The 13,312-nt window shown below is 48.6% G+C and overlaps 1 protein-coding gene across 2 annotated transcripts in view; it reads right to left on the bottom strand.

Annotated features, from left to right (window-relative positions):
* Positions 1-13,312, bottom strand: part of Spg7 (SPG7 matrix AAA peptidase subunit, paraplegin) — a 52,685-nt gene that overhangs the window by 4,373 nt on the left and 35,000 nt on the right. For both annotated transcript variants that reach the window (XM_008840522.2, XM_008840524.3), the window contains 7 exons: positions 12,458-12,582; positions 9,275-9,377; positions 7,121-7,231; positions 4,437-4,552; positions 2,541-2,697; positions 1,143-1,309; positions 478-555 (listed from right to left, as the gene is read on the bottom strand). In XM_008840522.2, coding sequence (XP_008838744.1) covers positions 478-555; positions 1,143-1,309; positions 2,541-2,697; positions 4,437-4,552; positions 7,121-7,231; positions 9,275-9,377; positions 12,458-12,582 — 857 coding nt within the window. The remainder of the gene's footprint in view (positions 1-477; positions 556-1,142; positions 1,310-2,540; positions 2,698-4,436; positions 4,553-7,120; positions 7,232-9,274; positions 9,378-12,457; positions 12,583-13,312) is intronic.

The raw sequence follows: 13,312 nt of genomic DNA on the forward strand, positions 1-13,312 counted from the left end.
AAAAACAAAAAAAAAAAAAAAAGTTTAGTGCTGGAAAAAAAAACAAAAAACAAAATTCAATGTTGATAACTACTAGTAATGTCTAACACGTACATGAGGGCAGAGGTGTTCTCTGAATGGACTGGCTTGATATGCTCACAGTAAAAAGATAGGAAAACATATTCTAGCCAAATAGGGGGAACTGGTATTCGCCATGCTGTCTCCTACACCTCTAGGGGCTTCTAAGATGTTTGTAGTGCTGGAAAAAAAAACAAAAAACAAAATTCAATGTTGATAACTACTAGTAATGTCTAACACGTACATGAGGGCAGAGGTGTTCTCTGAATGGACTGGCTTGATATGCTCACAGTAAAAAGATAGGAAAACATATTCTAGCCAAATAGGGGGAACTGGTATTCGCCATGCTGTCTCCTACACCTCTAGGGGCTTCTAAGATGTTTGGGGGGAGCGGGGTGTGCTGGGCCCAAATGCCCTCACCGCCTGCAGCTTGTCCAGGTTGTCCAGCAGTACTCTCTCAGTGTGTCTGTAGGCCTTGGCCACCAGCAGTTTTGCTTCCTGTGAAGGAAGGGGCAGGTCTGTCATGAGAAAGGGCAAGGGCCACAGTTCAAAGACTCACAGCCAGTTCCAACACCAAAGTACAGGAAAGCAGCACAGGCTCAGTAACATGCTCCATCTTTCAGGATGCACAGCAGCAATGTCCTGCTTCCGCTGTCTGAGTTATACCCGGGTCAAGATACCCACCCACCAGCCACTATTCCCTATAGATGGCAACTGGATGGTCCTGTCCGCTGTGTCCGCACAGCCACTGAAGAGCACAAGCAACAGGAGCTGGCCCTAAACAGACCCAGGAACCTGCAGGCTCAGCTTGTAGGCTGTAGGGATCATGTGCACTGGGACTCTACCACTTGGTGAGCTTATCTGACACTCCTCCCAGTTCCAGCTCCATATCTATTCATTGAAACCATCTAGGCCCTCATCCAAGAGAACATACCTAACAGGTCAGAACCCAGGACAAAAAAACATCCACATCAGACCTGCAGTGGGTGCTCATCTGAGGGAGGGAGCTATCAGGTTCCTGTAGCAGTTCTAGATGCTCCTCCTGCATGGGCTGAGGAACAGTAGCAAGGCCCAAGCCCACTCACGTGGTCCATCATCTGCTGGAGGCCCTGGCTGAATGGACGCCGTCCAATGCCCACGAGGCCCTCTTGTGCCTCAGGGAAGGAGACAGGCCCAATGCTGGGTGCCATCCCGAACTGTTTTACCATGGAGTAAGCGATGCGGGTAACCTTCCTCAAATCGTCCTGGGCCCCTGGAGTTAAAAAGGGGGGGAGGGGTCCTACTTAGCTTTTTATTGCTATGATAAAATCCTCTGACCAAAATAAACTTGGGGAAGCTAGTGCTTATTTCACCCTACAGGTTATAGTTCATCATGGAGGGGAGCCTGGGCACAGGCTCAGGGCAGGAACCTGGAGGCAACAACTGAAGCACAAACCAGGAACTCTTTACTGGTTTACTGCCCTGGCCTGTGTTCCGCCTGCTTTTATACAATCCAAGACCACCTGCCCAGGGGGTGTGGGCACCACCCTCAGTGGGCTGGGCCTTCCCACATCAATTAGCAATTAAGAAAATGTTTCACAAATAGTTGGGTTTGGAGAGATGGCTCAGCAGTTAAGAACACTGGCAGTTCTTGCAGAAGACCTGGGTTCGAATCCCAGCACCCACATGGAAGCTAACTACTGTCCGTAACTCCAGTTCCAGGGGATCTGACAGCCTCTTCTGACTTCCATGGGCATTGCACAACACGGGTGCTCTTACCCACATACAGGCAATACATGTATACACATAAAATAAAAATATTTAAAAAAAAAGAAAATGTTTCACAGATAGGGCCACAGTCCAATCTGATGGAGGAAGTACATCACTGAGGCCCTCCTTTCCCAGGCGTGTCAAGTTGGCAAGTGAAGCTACTCAACGCAACGCAAGGAACATCCTGAAGAGTGCATACACGGAGATGCACCCAGCCCCCCGGCCATGCGTGCGTGCGTGTGTGCGCGTGTTGTGTGTTGAGTTCAGACGCTGGTTCTCTCCTTTCACCATATGGATCCCAGGGACGAAACTAGGGTCATCAGACTTGACAGCAAGTGCCTTTACCTGCTGAGCCATCTCGACCCCTCCTTGTTTCTGTTTCTTAAAGGGGAAACTTTAACTCTGAAGTTGACTGCTCAGGACACTAGCCTGGCTAGGTCTGTACTAGAGAAGCCCTGAGGCCTGAAGTCCCTATGGACATCCCATGGATGCTCTCATTTTATCCAGTTCTATGTAGCCACAACCAATAATTAACCAACCAAATATACTTACAGTCCTCATATATGTAAGTTTTAACGTAAGTACCCTAAAGCTGTTCCTAGCTCTAAATCTCCTCTGGGCACAGCTGAAACTACATCTGCACCACATACATCTTCCATGGGTTTCACCTACCACGTACACAGAGCAAAAGGGAGTGCTCTGACAATTCCACACCCTGAGGGCTGCCTCCTCACCAGAGGTAACCCTGCTGAAGGAGATGGCCTCAGCCGCACGGCCGCCCAGCGCCATGCACATCCGCTCAAACAGCTGCTCCTTGGTAAAGAGGTACTGGTCCCGAGGGAGCATCTGAGCAAAGCCCAGGGCTGCATTTGTTCGAGGTGCTATGGAGACCTGCAAAAGGCCAAGTAGCTGAGTCAGCAGGGAGCATGTGGCCTCAAAGTGAGAGAGAGGCTGTGTAAGACCTATCATCAGGGGGTACCAAGCAGCCAGGCAGGCAAATCCCATTCTTAAAAGAATTCTAACACCAGCCAGGCATGGTGGCACACACCTTTAATCCCAACCCTTGGGGGGCAGAGGCAGGTAAATCTTTGTGAGTTCCAGGCCAGCTGGGGGTACAGGGAGACCCTGACTCAAAAAGACAAAACAACAAAAAAAGGACTCTTAATACCAGAGATATGTGCTCCTTGGTAACATTATGTACACAGGAAGTCAGCATGACAGATCTCTTAGAAGCTGTTACAAGGTTCAAGGACAAACTTCGACTCCCAAGCCAGTTGACACTGACCCATAGGAAACTCCAGGATGCACCCAAGGAAGAGAGACCATCTCACTCTTGCCTTCTCCCCCCACAACCCAATGCTGGACATCTGACGAATGGCAGGACCACTGCTCCAACAGGCTACAAAGAAACTGCTGTATGTGAGGCAAAGTGAGTGGGCTGGTCCTGCACTGGCCCAGCTGCCTGTGTGATTGCTTGGCAGAGGACCACAGCAGTGCCTGAGAATCAAGGTAGAAGCTTGTGTTAACATTCAAAGTCAAGGCTTATAACTCAGTGGTAGAGAGTTTGCCTAACATGTTCAAGGCCCTGGGTTTTATCCCCAGCCTTGCCAAAAAAGAAAGGGAGATGATAAAGAGTGACTATTGGTCATGACCCCAATAACAGCCAGGTCAGCAAAAGTGCCTTTCACCATCACAGAATGTAAATATAAATGCTTATAAAATAAGCATTCTGAGAGTAAAACAAAATCTGAAGTTCTAACATTTGCTCACTATGGAATTTTCTGCAGTTGTCTGGATTTTTTGAGATATTACTTATCTCTGCTACTAAGTTCATTAGTGCCCAACTCACCTCATGCTGGACCTGCCCCTCCCCACACACCCTTAATCAGTGCTCAATATGCTACGGGGTAGCAGGTGGGAGTTAGCCTTGTGCTAGTTCCAGGAACACAGGACTGCTCTACTCCTCTTCAAACAGACTAGCCAATACAAATTCCCAAAGAAACCGTGCAGACCGAGCATGGGCGTATAGGCAGCCAGCTGTCTGCTGCATTGCCTAATTTCTGCTTGGGTAGAAGCAGCAGTGCCACAAAGTGCCTACAGGGCTCTTGCTCCTTGTCAGAGCCACTCAGGCCTCCCTGGAGGGTAAACCAGAGGCCACACTTCTTGTCCCACAGCCTTGGCTTCTCCCACTCAAAGGTCTTTAGGCACAGTTCGCAGAATTTCTATGAACTATATAAAAGAACCATTGGAAAGAGTAAATACTCATGAAGGTCATGACTACCCACAAGAGCAATTCTCCAATACAGATTTCAACTCATGGCCAGCATCAGCCATTCTGAACTGAAGCCAAGTACAGCTGTCCAAAAGGGGGAGGTGGGCAAGGACAGAGACCTTGGGCACAGGAGACTCTGCATCATGCCTGCTAACTGAGGTCCTGACTTAGATATAAGACTCAGGATCTACTCCTGCCTATGCCTCCTAGTTCCTTCTAGGGGCTATGGCCAGTGTCATGCCAAGTTGGTCATAGAATTTTCTCTCACGGAACAACACACCTGGTATTTCCCAAACCAATTTGGGCAAAGGCCTGTAGAACTCAGGCCTCTGTGCCCCCCTCTTTTATCACAACCTACCTTCATCACAGCTTCCGTGTGCTCCAGCAGCCAACCGACCAAGGCATGCCCAGACTCATGAAAGGCAACCACCTTCTGCTCTTCTTTGGAAAGGGTCTTGCTCTTTTTAGCAGTCCCTGAAGAAGCCAAGGACTGAGTTCAGGAACAGTATGTCTGGGAACCCTCCTGAGGCTCTCTTCTTGCCTGGCACTCAATTCTGCTTAGTTCTCCCACAGCCATCATTCCTGACAGCCAAATTCAAGGGAACTCTCAAGAGAGGAAATGGGGTGAGAGTGAGGAGCCATCAAAACAGTTCTTGAAGACGTTAGGAACTACTGACATTCTTCAACTTCAAAGAGCCCCTCCTCTAAGGCTGGAGAGATGGCTCAGCAGTTAAGAACACTGGCTGTTCTTGCAGAAGACATGGGTTCAAATCCCAACACCCACACGGCAGCTAACAACTGTCCGTAACTCCAGTTCCAAGGGATCCAACACCTTCTTCTGTCCTCTGCAGGCATTGCATGACACTGGTGCACTTACATACATGCAGGCAATACATGCACACACATAAAATAAAAAATAATAAAGCCGGACATGGTGGCACACACCTTTATAGTCCCAATACTTGGGAGGCAGAGGCAGGCGAATCTCTGTGAGTTCAAGGCCAGCCTGGTCTACATAGTGAGTTCCAGGCCAGCTGGGCCTATAGGGAGATCCTGTCTCAAAATGACCAAATAAATAAATAAATAAATAGTAAAATAAAAAATATTTTAAAAACAAGAAAAAATAAAAAGAGTCCCTCCTGGCCCTATGGGCAACTCTGGACAGGATTGGGAAGCTTCTAGTTCCAGCTTTCTGGTTCACAGTTCCCTCAGAAGTCCAGCAGCAGCTACAGTCTCTGCTATAGTGTTCTGGTTCTCAGCCTTCCCTCTATGAGCTGAGCACCTTTTACCTCAGGGGCAAGTCTGTTTAAGCGTCCCCTACTAAGCTTCTGGTAGTGTCAGTCACCATCCCAAACTTTGTAAACATGTAAGTTGTCATTTTGTGCATCTTGAACAGGAGATGCTAGAACCTCCTCCCCAATTGTTGCAGGCCTACAGACTCCTCAGAGACACACAGGTAGTGGCCATTGATCAGTTCAGCCAGGCTGGATGCAGGAGCGTGAGTTCAGACCCCCTGAACAAAAACCAGCCTTCAGTGTGGCCTGGTTAGGTTCCCTCAGAGGCAAGAGGGATTTGCTCTCACCATTGCATACAGATGATGCAGTGTCCTTTTAGGACTCTGTTTAATGGTCTATTGTTTGTTCCCACTCACTCTCTCCTGTGTTGATGCTACTACTGAAAGGTTGTCAACTCCCTTGTGAAAATAATGTCTCAGACAAAACAGTTTTAGTAAGATACGGGCAGCTTGGACCTTTCCCTCTGCTGGCTACTATGAAGAAACCAAATTCTGGACTGAAGAGATGGCTCAGTGGATTTGCAGAGGAACTGGGTTAGGTTTCCCAGCACCCACATGGTGGCTCACAACTTTGGTTCCAGGGGATCTAATGCCCTCTTCTGGCTCCAAAGGTACCAGGCATGCATGCGGTACATATATACATACATGCAAACAAAACAACAGTACACATAAAATAAAATAAAAAATAAAAAAAGAATTCCCTTTAAAAAAGGAAAGAAATCAGGCTCTGCACCAGGCAGGCCAGCTGCTGTCTACCCATTCCCTCAATGAGTTTATTCAAATCAATGAGCTCCAGGTTCAGTGAGAGACTTTAATGAGATGGAACTTCAGGTAAAGGTACTTGTGGCTAAGCCTGACAACATAACTTTGATCCGAGACCTATGTAGTAGAAGAGAACTGACTTCTGCAGGTGGCCCTCTGACCATACATGTCCTACAGAGAGGGAGGCCTGAGCTCCTCTGACGGCTATGGCAAGGGAGGATCCTTGAACGTGCTCTGCCTGTCTAGGCTGACACTACCCTTCTCACCCCCAAACAAGGAAGCCGATGATGGGTGTGCAGCCTGGGTCTGTGGAAGGTCAGTTGTGCCTGCTTCACAAGCATCCATAGACCCACTTTCAAAAGCTGTTGGCTAAGCCCCATGCTTTTATTACCAAGATGCAGCTCCCATCTTGTTGATGACCAGAGCCATGTGTTTCAGAAGAGATGGGGTCAGCAACAGACTCACCTCTCTCCCAAGAGCCCTACAGGTATCCTTAGGGGGTAGCACCCTCTACCTACAAACTCAGGTGGTTGTACCTCAATGATCCAAAGTAGACTGATCTCAGCCACCTCATGAGGCTAAGATAAATTCTGCCACACCTGGGGGTGTAGGGAGCTTTTATCATTTTGTGAGACAGTGTCTCATGTAGCCCTGGCTGGCCTGGTGTTCACTACATAAATGAGGATGACCCTAAACTTCTGATCCTCCTCTACATCCCAAGTGCTGGGATTACAGGTGTGTATCAGTATGCCCAACTTGAAGGTATTTTTATACTTTTTTGAGGAGCAAATTACTTAGGTAAATCTTCAATATCTCAAGTGGAGGAAAAAAAAAACAATTCCTTCTACTTACGTAACAACAGGACGTTAGAGCCTGGGTCTAGTCCCACCTACCCGACCCTAGCCTGTTTGGTGTGGCTGGTCTCTAACTGGGTGTCTCAGAGATTCACTCTAACAAGGCCTTAACAAGGGGCAGGGTCTTCATACCAGCAATGACGCGCTCCACGGCATACTCAAAGTTGAACGTGTGGACGGATGTGTACCCCTCCCGTGCAGCGTGCAGTGCAGCCTCGTTGCAAATATTGGCAATGTCGGCACCTGTCAACACAAACCACAGGCAAGGGTGGTGCTGGCTCTCTCCTGTCAGCATTTAGAAGGAACATGAAGGAGGCTCTCAACTTTCAAGGAAGACAGCAAGCTGAAAGAACCAGGAGTGGCACAGTGTTGGGGACCCCTGCTGTCTAAGGCAGCAGTCTCTATATGTCTGGATAGCCGCAGGCCGGCTCGGCGCGAATGCAGGGACTCCCTTTCTCAGCTGGGTGCCTTCCTACTCTCTTCCTGACTCACCTTTCGAAGTGCCCGTCACAGATACATATCCTCCGGCATGAAACTGCCAGGTTTTCCTGTGTGATAATCAGGCAATGTCTGACAGCCTGGCAGAAGCCCACCACCACGTGTAAATAGGGCATCCTACAAAGCACCTATCAACTAAGGCTTTTGCTACTGCCACCACACTTTAAATATCCTGGTTTCCCCTAATTAATCAGAGCTGAATCACTAAGACCTGGTCACTGAATAAAGGAGCTGTACCTGACTGAGCTGTATCCTGTGTCTTACTGCCTACGATTCAGTCTCTCCGGAGGGGGCTGTCCCTTCATAAACAACTCGCGAAGATCCTGCTTTCGCCATTCTTGCACCTCCCCTCGTGACCCGGTGGCCAACGGATTGCGAAACCTAGAGGGAGTGCCCAGTAGCTTGGAACGGAACTTGCCTGGAACTCGCCTGGAAGCGCAGCGACCACTGAGTCGCCAGCATCCAGTAGCCGTGGAGAGCCAGGGACCCGAGCAGCAACGCGGTGCGGGGAACCCGCCCATAGCACAGGCCTAAAATCTAGTACTGAGGAGGCTGAGGCAAGAGGATCACAAGTTTTCTACACAATGAGATCTGGTCTCAAACAAAAACAAAGAAAAGGAACGGGGGAGGGAGGGAGGAGGGAAAAGGAGCCAGGAGGGAACGGTGGCAGAGCAGGGAGGCTGGAGGCAGGCCATCAGTACTGTTCACGGAAGCAGCTGGCTGAGGCTCAGCAATGGCCCTGCAAAAGTCCTGCCTGCTTCTGTGCTGTGCTTTATGCCACCTGGCACTTCATGTGCACAGATGAGTAAGAATGAAGAGCACTCCTGTCTACAAATTCCAGTTAAGATATGAAGGATAATCAAGAAGGAAGGAATGATAGCCGAAGAGGAATTTTGTTTTTATTTTTATGTTTTGAGACATGGTCTCACTTTGTAGCCCAGGCTGCCCTCAAACTCATAGCAGTCCTCCTGACTCAGACTTCCAAGTACTAAGATTATAGGCATGAGCCACCGCATTCACTTTAAGGGCAAGAGCAACTTGGTGTGGGGGGTTTCTTTTTGAGACAGGGTCTCTCTATAGCCCCAGACAGCCTGGAACATACTATGTAGACCGGGCTGGGTTTGAACTCACAGAGATCCACCTGTCTCTGCCTCTGCCTCCCGAGTGCTGGGACTAAAGGTGAGTGCCACCATAACCAGCAAGAGCAATTTTTAATGTACATTAATCTTTAAAATGAGAGCTATCCTCAAAGCATGGTGATGCAAGCCTTTGACCTCAGCAGAGACAGATAGATCTGCTTAGCCTACATAGAAAGCTCCAGGCCAGCTAGGACAACATAGTGAGACTCTATCTCCAAAGAACAAGGGGGAGAGAGAGAACTATTCAGAACAACAAAAAAGCTTGCTTTGTGATTTCTACTTGGCTGACAATACAAGGTCTGTGAGGAGGAGGAGGCCTGTGGCATTCTGAACTGGAAGGTGTTCTCTGTGTAAACACAACAGTGAGGACACAGGAAGCCTACCTCACAATGCTCCAAAGGTAGAAGCTCTGGGGTTGCCATGAGATACTGCTGGGGACAAAGACATCACAACTACTACCCGTGATGCCAGCATGGACCACAGAACCACTGCTGTCCCTACCACTGGGGAGGAGGAGGGTCTCTCTTTTCTGTCCTTCTGCTGCCTGCATATGCACTTGATTCCACCTAGGTCTGGACTGACTACGGCCCCAGAACAGGCTAAGCCCTCCCCCAATGAAAGTGCTTAAGGCTAAGGGTCAGCAACATACCACTGAATCCTGGTGTCAGTTCCGCCAGCCTCTGAGAGTAAAAGCTACTGGGCTGGGTCAGCTTCAGGCCTTTCAGGTGCTGCTCGAAAATCTCCCGCCTCTCCTGACACAAAGGGGAAAGATACTATTGAACTCACAGCAGGCTAAGAACACACACACACACACACACACACACACACACACACACACAAACACACAGCAGCCCTGAGAATGAAACCCTGCTAGGGAACCACAGAAATCACTGGCTTTATCAAGCTCAACCTTCTCAGTACCAGCCATAGCTTGGAAGCCAATTTAGAGAGTTGCAAGCAACAGTTTAAAGACAATAAATGTGACAGAATACAAATAAAACATATCACATGGAGCAAAGATTCCACAAAGCTCTCCATGACACACATACTGCAGGTACTGGATCTTGACACAAAACACATGACATCATCAAGAAACAGTCAGCTCTTCTTGTGTGGAGCAGCCCCTCCCCACACCTCTGGTGAGTAACGTTAACCAACTACCCAGCCGCTTGGCTTTGATTCCCATCTTCCCACCACACAGGCCCTCTACCCACACTCTTCATTCCTGCTCTCTATCAGGGCTGTGGATCACACAGCACAACCAACCAGAGGCTTGTGAGGAAGAGGCTATCAAGGGCAGAAAATCATGATTTCCAGGATTTTTACCCCATACCACTTCCAGGGCAAAGCCAAGTGTAGTTGAGAAAAGTGGGATGGCCAGGCATGGTGGCACACGCCTTTAATCCCAGCACTCGGGAGGCAGAGGCAGGTTGATCTCTGTGAGTTCTAGGCCAGCCTGATCTAATAGAGAACTCCAGGCCAGCTGAGGTTACAGAAGACCCAGTCTCAAAAAGACCAAAACGGACGGACGGAAGGAAGGAAGGAAGGAAGGAAGGAAGGATGGATGGGGCTGGAGAGACGGCTCAGTGTTTAAGAACACTGACTGTTCATGCAGAAGACTCAGGTTCGAATCCCAACACTACAATTGTCTGTAACTCCAGTTCCAGGGGATCTGACAGCCTCTTCTGTCCTCTGCAGGCATTGCATGACATGGGTGTACTTGCTTACATGCATGCATAACACTCATACATATAAAATAAAAATAAATATTATACAGCCAGCAGTACTCACTACCTCACTAATTGAGGAAGGTCGGTTCCAGGCCATCTGGGAGTAAAGGGAGATTTTTCTTTTTTTCTTTTCTGGAGCCGAGGACCGAACCCAGGGTGCTCGATAGGCAGGCACTCTACCACTGAGCTAAATCCCCAACCAACCCCGAATTTTTTTCTTTTTTAAAGAACCGTACCTAAGGGAGGGAGGGAGGGAGGGAGGGAGGGAAGGAAGGAAGGAAGGAAGGAAGGAAGGAAGGAAGGAAGGAAGGAAGGAAGGAAAAGCGGGATGACAGGATGGAGAGATGGCTCAGCAGTTAAGAGCACTAGCTGCTCATGTAGAAGACATGGGTTCAATTCCTAACACCCACATAGTGGCTAACAACCATCCATAACTCCAGTTCCAGGGGACTGAAGCCCTCTTCTGGCCTCCTCAGGCACTGCATAACATAGGTGCACTTACATGCAGGTAATACACTCATACACATAAAATAAAAATAATAAGCTGGTAGCTGGAGAGATGGCTCAGCAGTTAAGAACACTTGCTGTTCTTGCAGAAGACCCGGGTTTGAATCCCAGCACCCACATAGCAGCTAACAGCTCCAGGGGATCCAACAGCCTCTTCTGTCCTCCTAAGGCATTGCACAACATGGGTGCACTTGTCTACATGCAGGCAATACACACATACACATAAAAATAATAAATAAAATATTTAAAAAAATAATAATAATAAGCTGGGCATGATGGCACACACTTTTAATGCCAGCACTTGGGAGGCAGAGGCAGGTGGAGTTTCAGGCCAGTCTGGTCCTCATAGCAAATTCTAGGCCAGTTGGGGCTACAGGGAGACCCAGGGTCTCCCTGTAGCCCCAGCTGGCCTGGAACTCACTATGTAGACCAGACTGGCCTTGAACTCACAGAGATCCGCCTGCCTCTGCCTCCCAAGTGCTGGGACTACAGGTGTGCACCACCACACCCGGCTATAAATATTTTTTAAAAAAAAGAAAAGCAGGATGAGCCAGGCACGGTGGCATGTGCCTTTAATTCCAGCACTTGGGAGGCAAAAGTAGGTGAATCTCTGTGAGATCAAGATCAGCCTGGTCTACACAGCGAGTTCCAGGCTAGCTGGGGCTACAGAGAGACCCTGTCTCAAAAAACTTAAAAAATAAGAGAAAGACAAAGGAAGAGGCAGCAGGACAACAAGACTTTCTACAAAGCTCAAGATGGGAGAGAGACATTTATTTTGGTTTGAATTAAGTTACTATAAAACTCAATCCAGACCAATTCAGTCAACCCGAAACATTCAAAGATGAAGACAGAGCAACAGTGAGCAAACTTAACCACACTGTGAACCCAAGACGACACTGGGCAAGCCAAGTACAGGGCCCGATGGCTGTGATTCCAGCACTCAAGAAGCCGAAGCAGAAGGATCAAGAGTTGAAGACCTGCCTGAGCTACATAGCAAGACTGTCTCAAAAACAAAGCAAACAAGCTTGGAGTGGTGGCACACGCCTTTAGTCCCAGCACTCGGGAAGCAGAGGCAGGCAGAGCTCTATGAGATCCAGGCCAACCTGGTCTACATAGCAAGTTCCAGGCCTGCTAGATATACACAGTGAGGCCCTGTCTCAAAATAATACAAAATACTGAAGAGATGGCTCAGAAGTTAAGAGCACTTACTACTCTTGCAGTGGAACCAGGTTCAGTTCCCAGCACCTACATCAGAGGGTTCATAACTGCCTGTAACTCCAGCTCCAGGAAATCTGACACCCTCTTCTGGTCTTCAGGGGCATCCATACACATGGCATACACTCAGACAGACAGACATAAATAAAAACAAATCTTAAGCAAAACAAAACAAAAAAACAGAAAAAGGACTTTGGGCATCATGGTATCCAAAGAGCCAATGTGGGCCCCAGAGGCCATAGCAGTCTCACACCAAGGCCTTCCTGGAGGGAAGGACCATGACAAATACAGGGCCAAACCTGGGTGGCCCTGGCAGGGGAGGAAGGCTGTGGCCTAGGCCACGCTCACCATGCTGCCCCATTAATCTTAGAGGTTCTGACCTGAAGAGTAGGAAGATCAATGAAGACATGCCGGTCAAGTCGGCCAGGCCTCATCAGAGCATTATCCAAAACGTCAGCTCGATTCGTGGATGCCAAGACAATGACGTGGTCTGTAGTGCCCATTCCTGAGAGGACAGAGCAGACACAATACCTTTGGGATGGGGGTTCTTCACAGTGGCTTTTCCCAATGGCCCCCTTTAGGACAGGGGGCAAGAATGGAGGCCCAGTGAGAAAAGAACACCGTTTCCTTCTAGGCAAATGAGGTGGAGACACCCTCCCAATGGCTTCCAACTAAAACAACAGCAGCTCCCTTGGCCATCTGTGGAGGCAGAACTGTCAAAGCCCCCCTAGAGATGCAGGTGGCGGCCCTGGAAGAACACTGAAACTTTGTCCTATTGATGAGTTACTGTTCCCTGCAACTGCAGCCATTTTTAGTGTGGTATCTAAACACTTTAATACCTGTGTTCAGACCTGAGGTTTCTATCTAAGAAATGTGGGAACCTTAAGTAGATTTGACCTGGGTGGGGGGCAAGGGACCAACTATACAAACAAGTTTATAAAGAAGATGGAGACAAGGCTGGAGATGTGGGCTCTTGGCAGAGTGCTTGTCTAACATGCAGGAAGCTCTGTGTTCAGTCCTTAGCACTGTAATACTAGTATTCAGGAGAGGGAGGCATGAAGGTCCAAAGTTCAAGGTCATCCTCAGCTACATACTGAAGTCAAGGCTAGCCTGGGATGCATGAGAACCTATCTCAAAACAACAGCAAAAACAATCCAGGATCATGTCCTCCAGTCCACACTTCAGACTTGACAAGCCAGGTCAATTGGACAACCATCCACTGACCTTTAGAGAAC

Source organism: Nannospalax galili, unplaced genomic scaffold, assembly GCF_000622305.1.
Source record: "Nannospalax galili isolate Female #2095 unplaced genomic scaffold, S.galili_v1.0 scaffold459, whole genome shotgun sequence".
Classification (NCBI taxonomy): Eukaryota; Metazoa; Chordata; class Mammalia; order Rodentia; family Spalacidae; genus Nannospalax; species Nannospalax galili.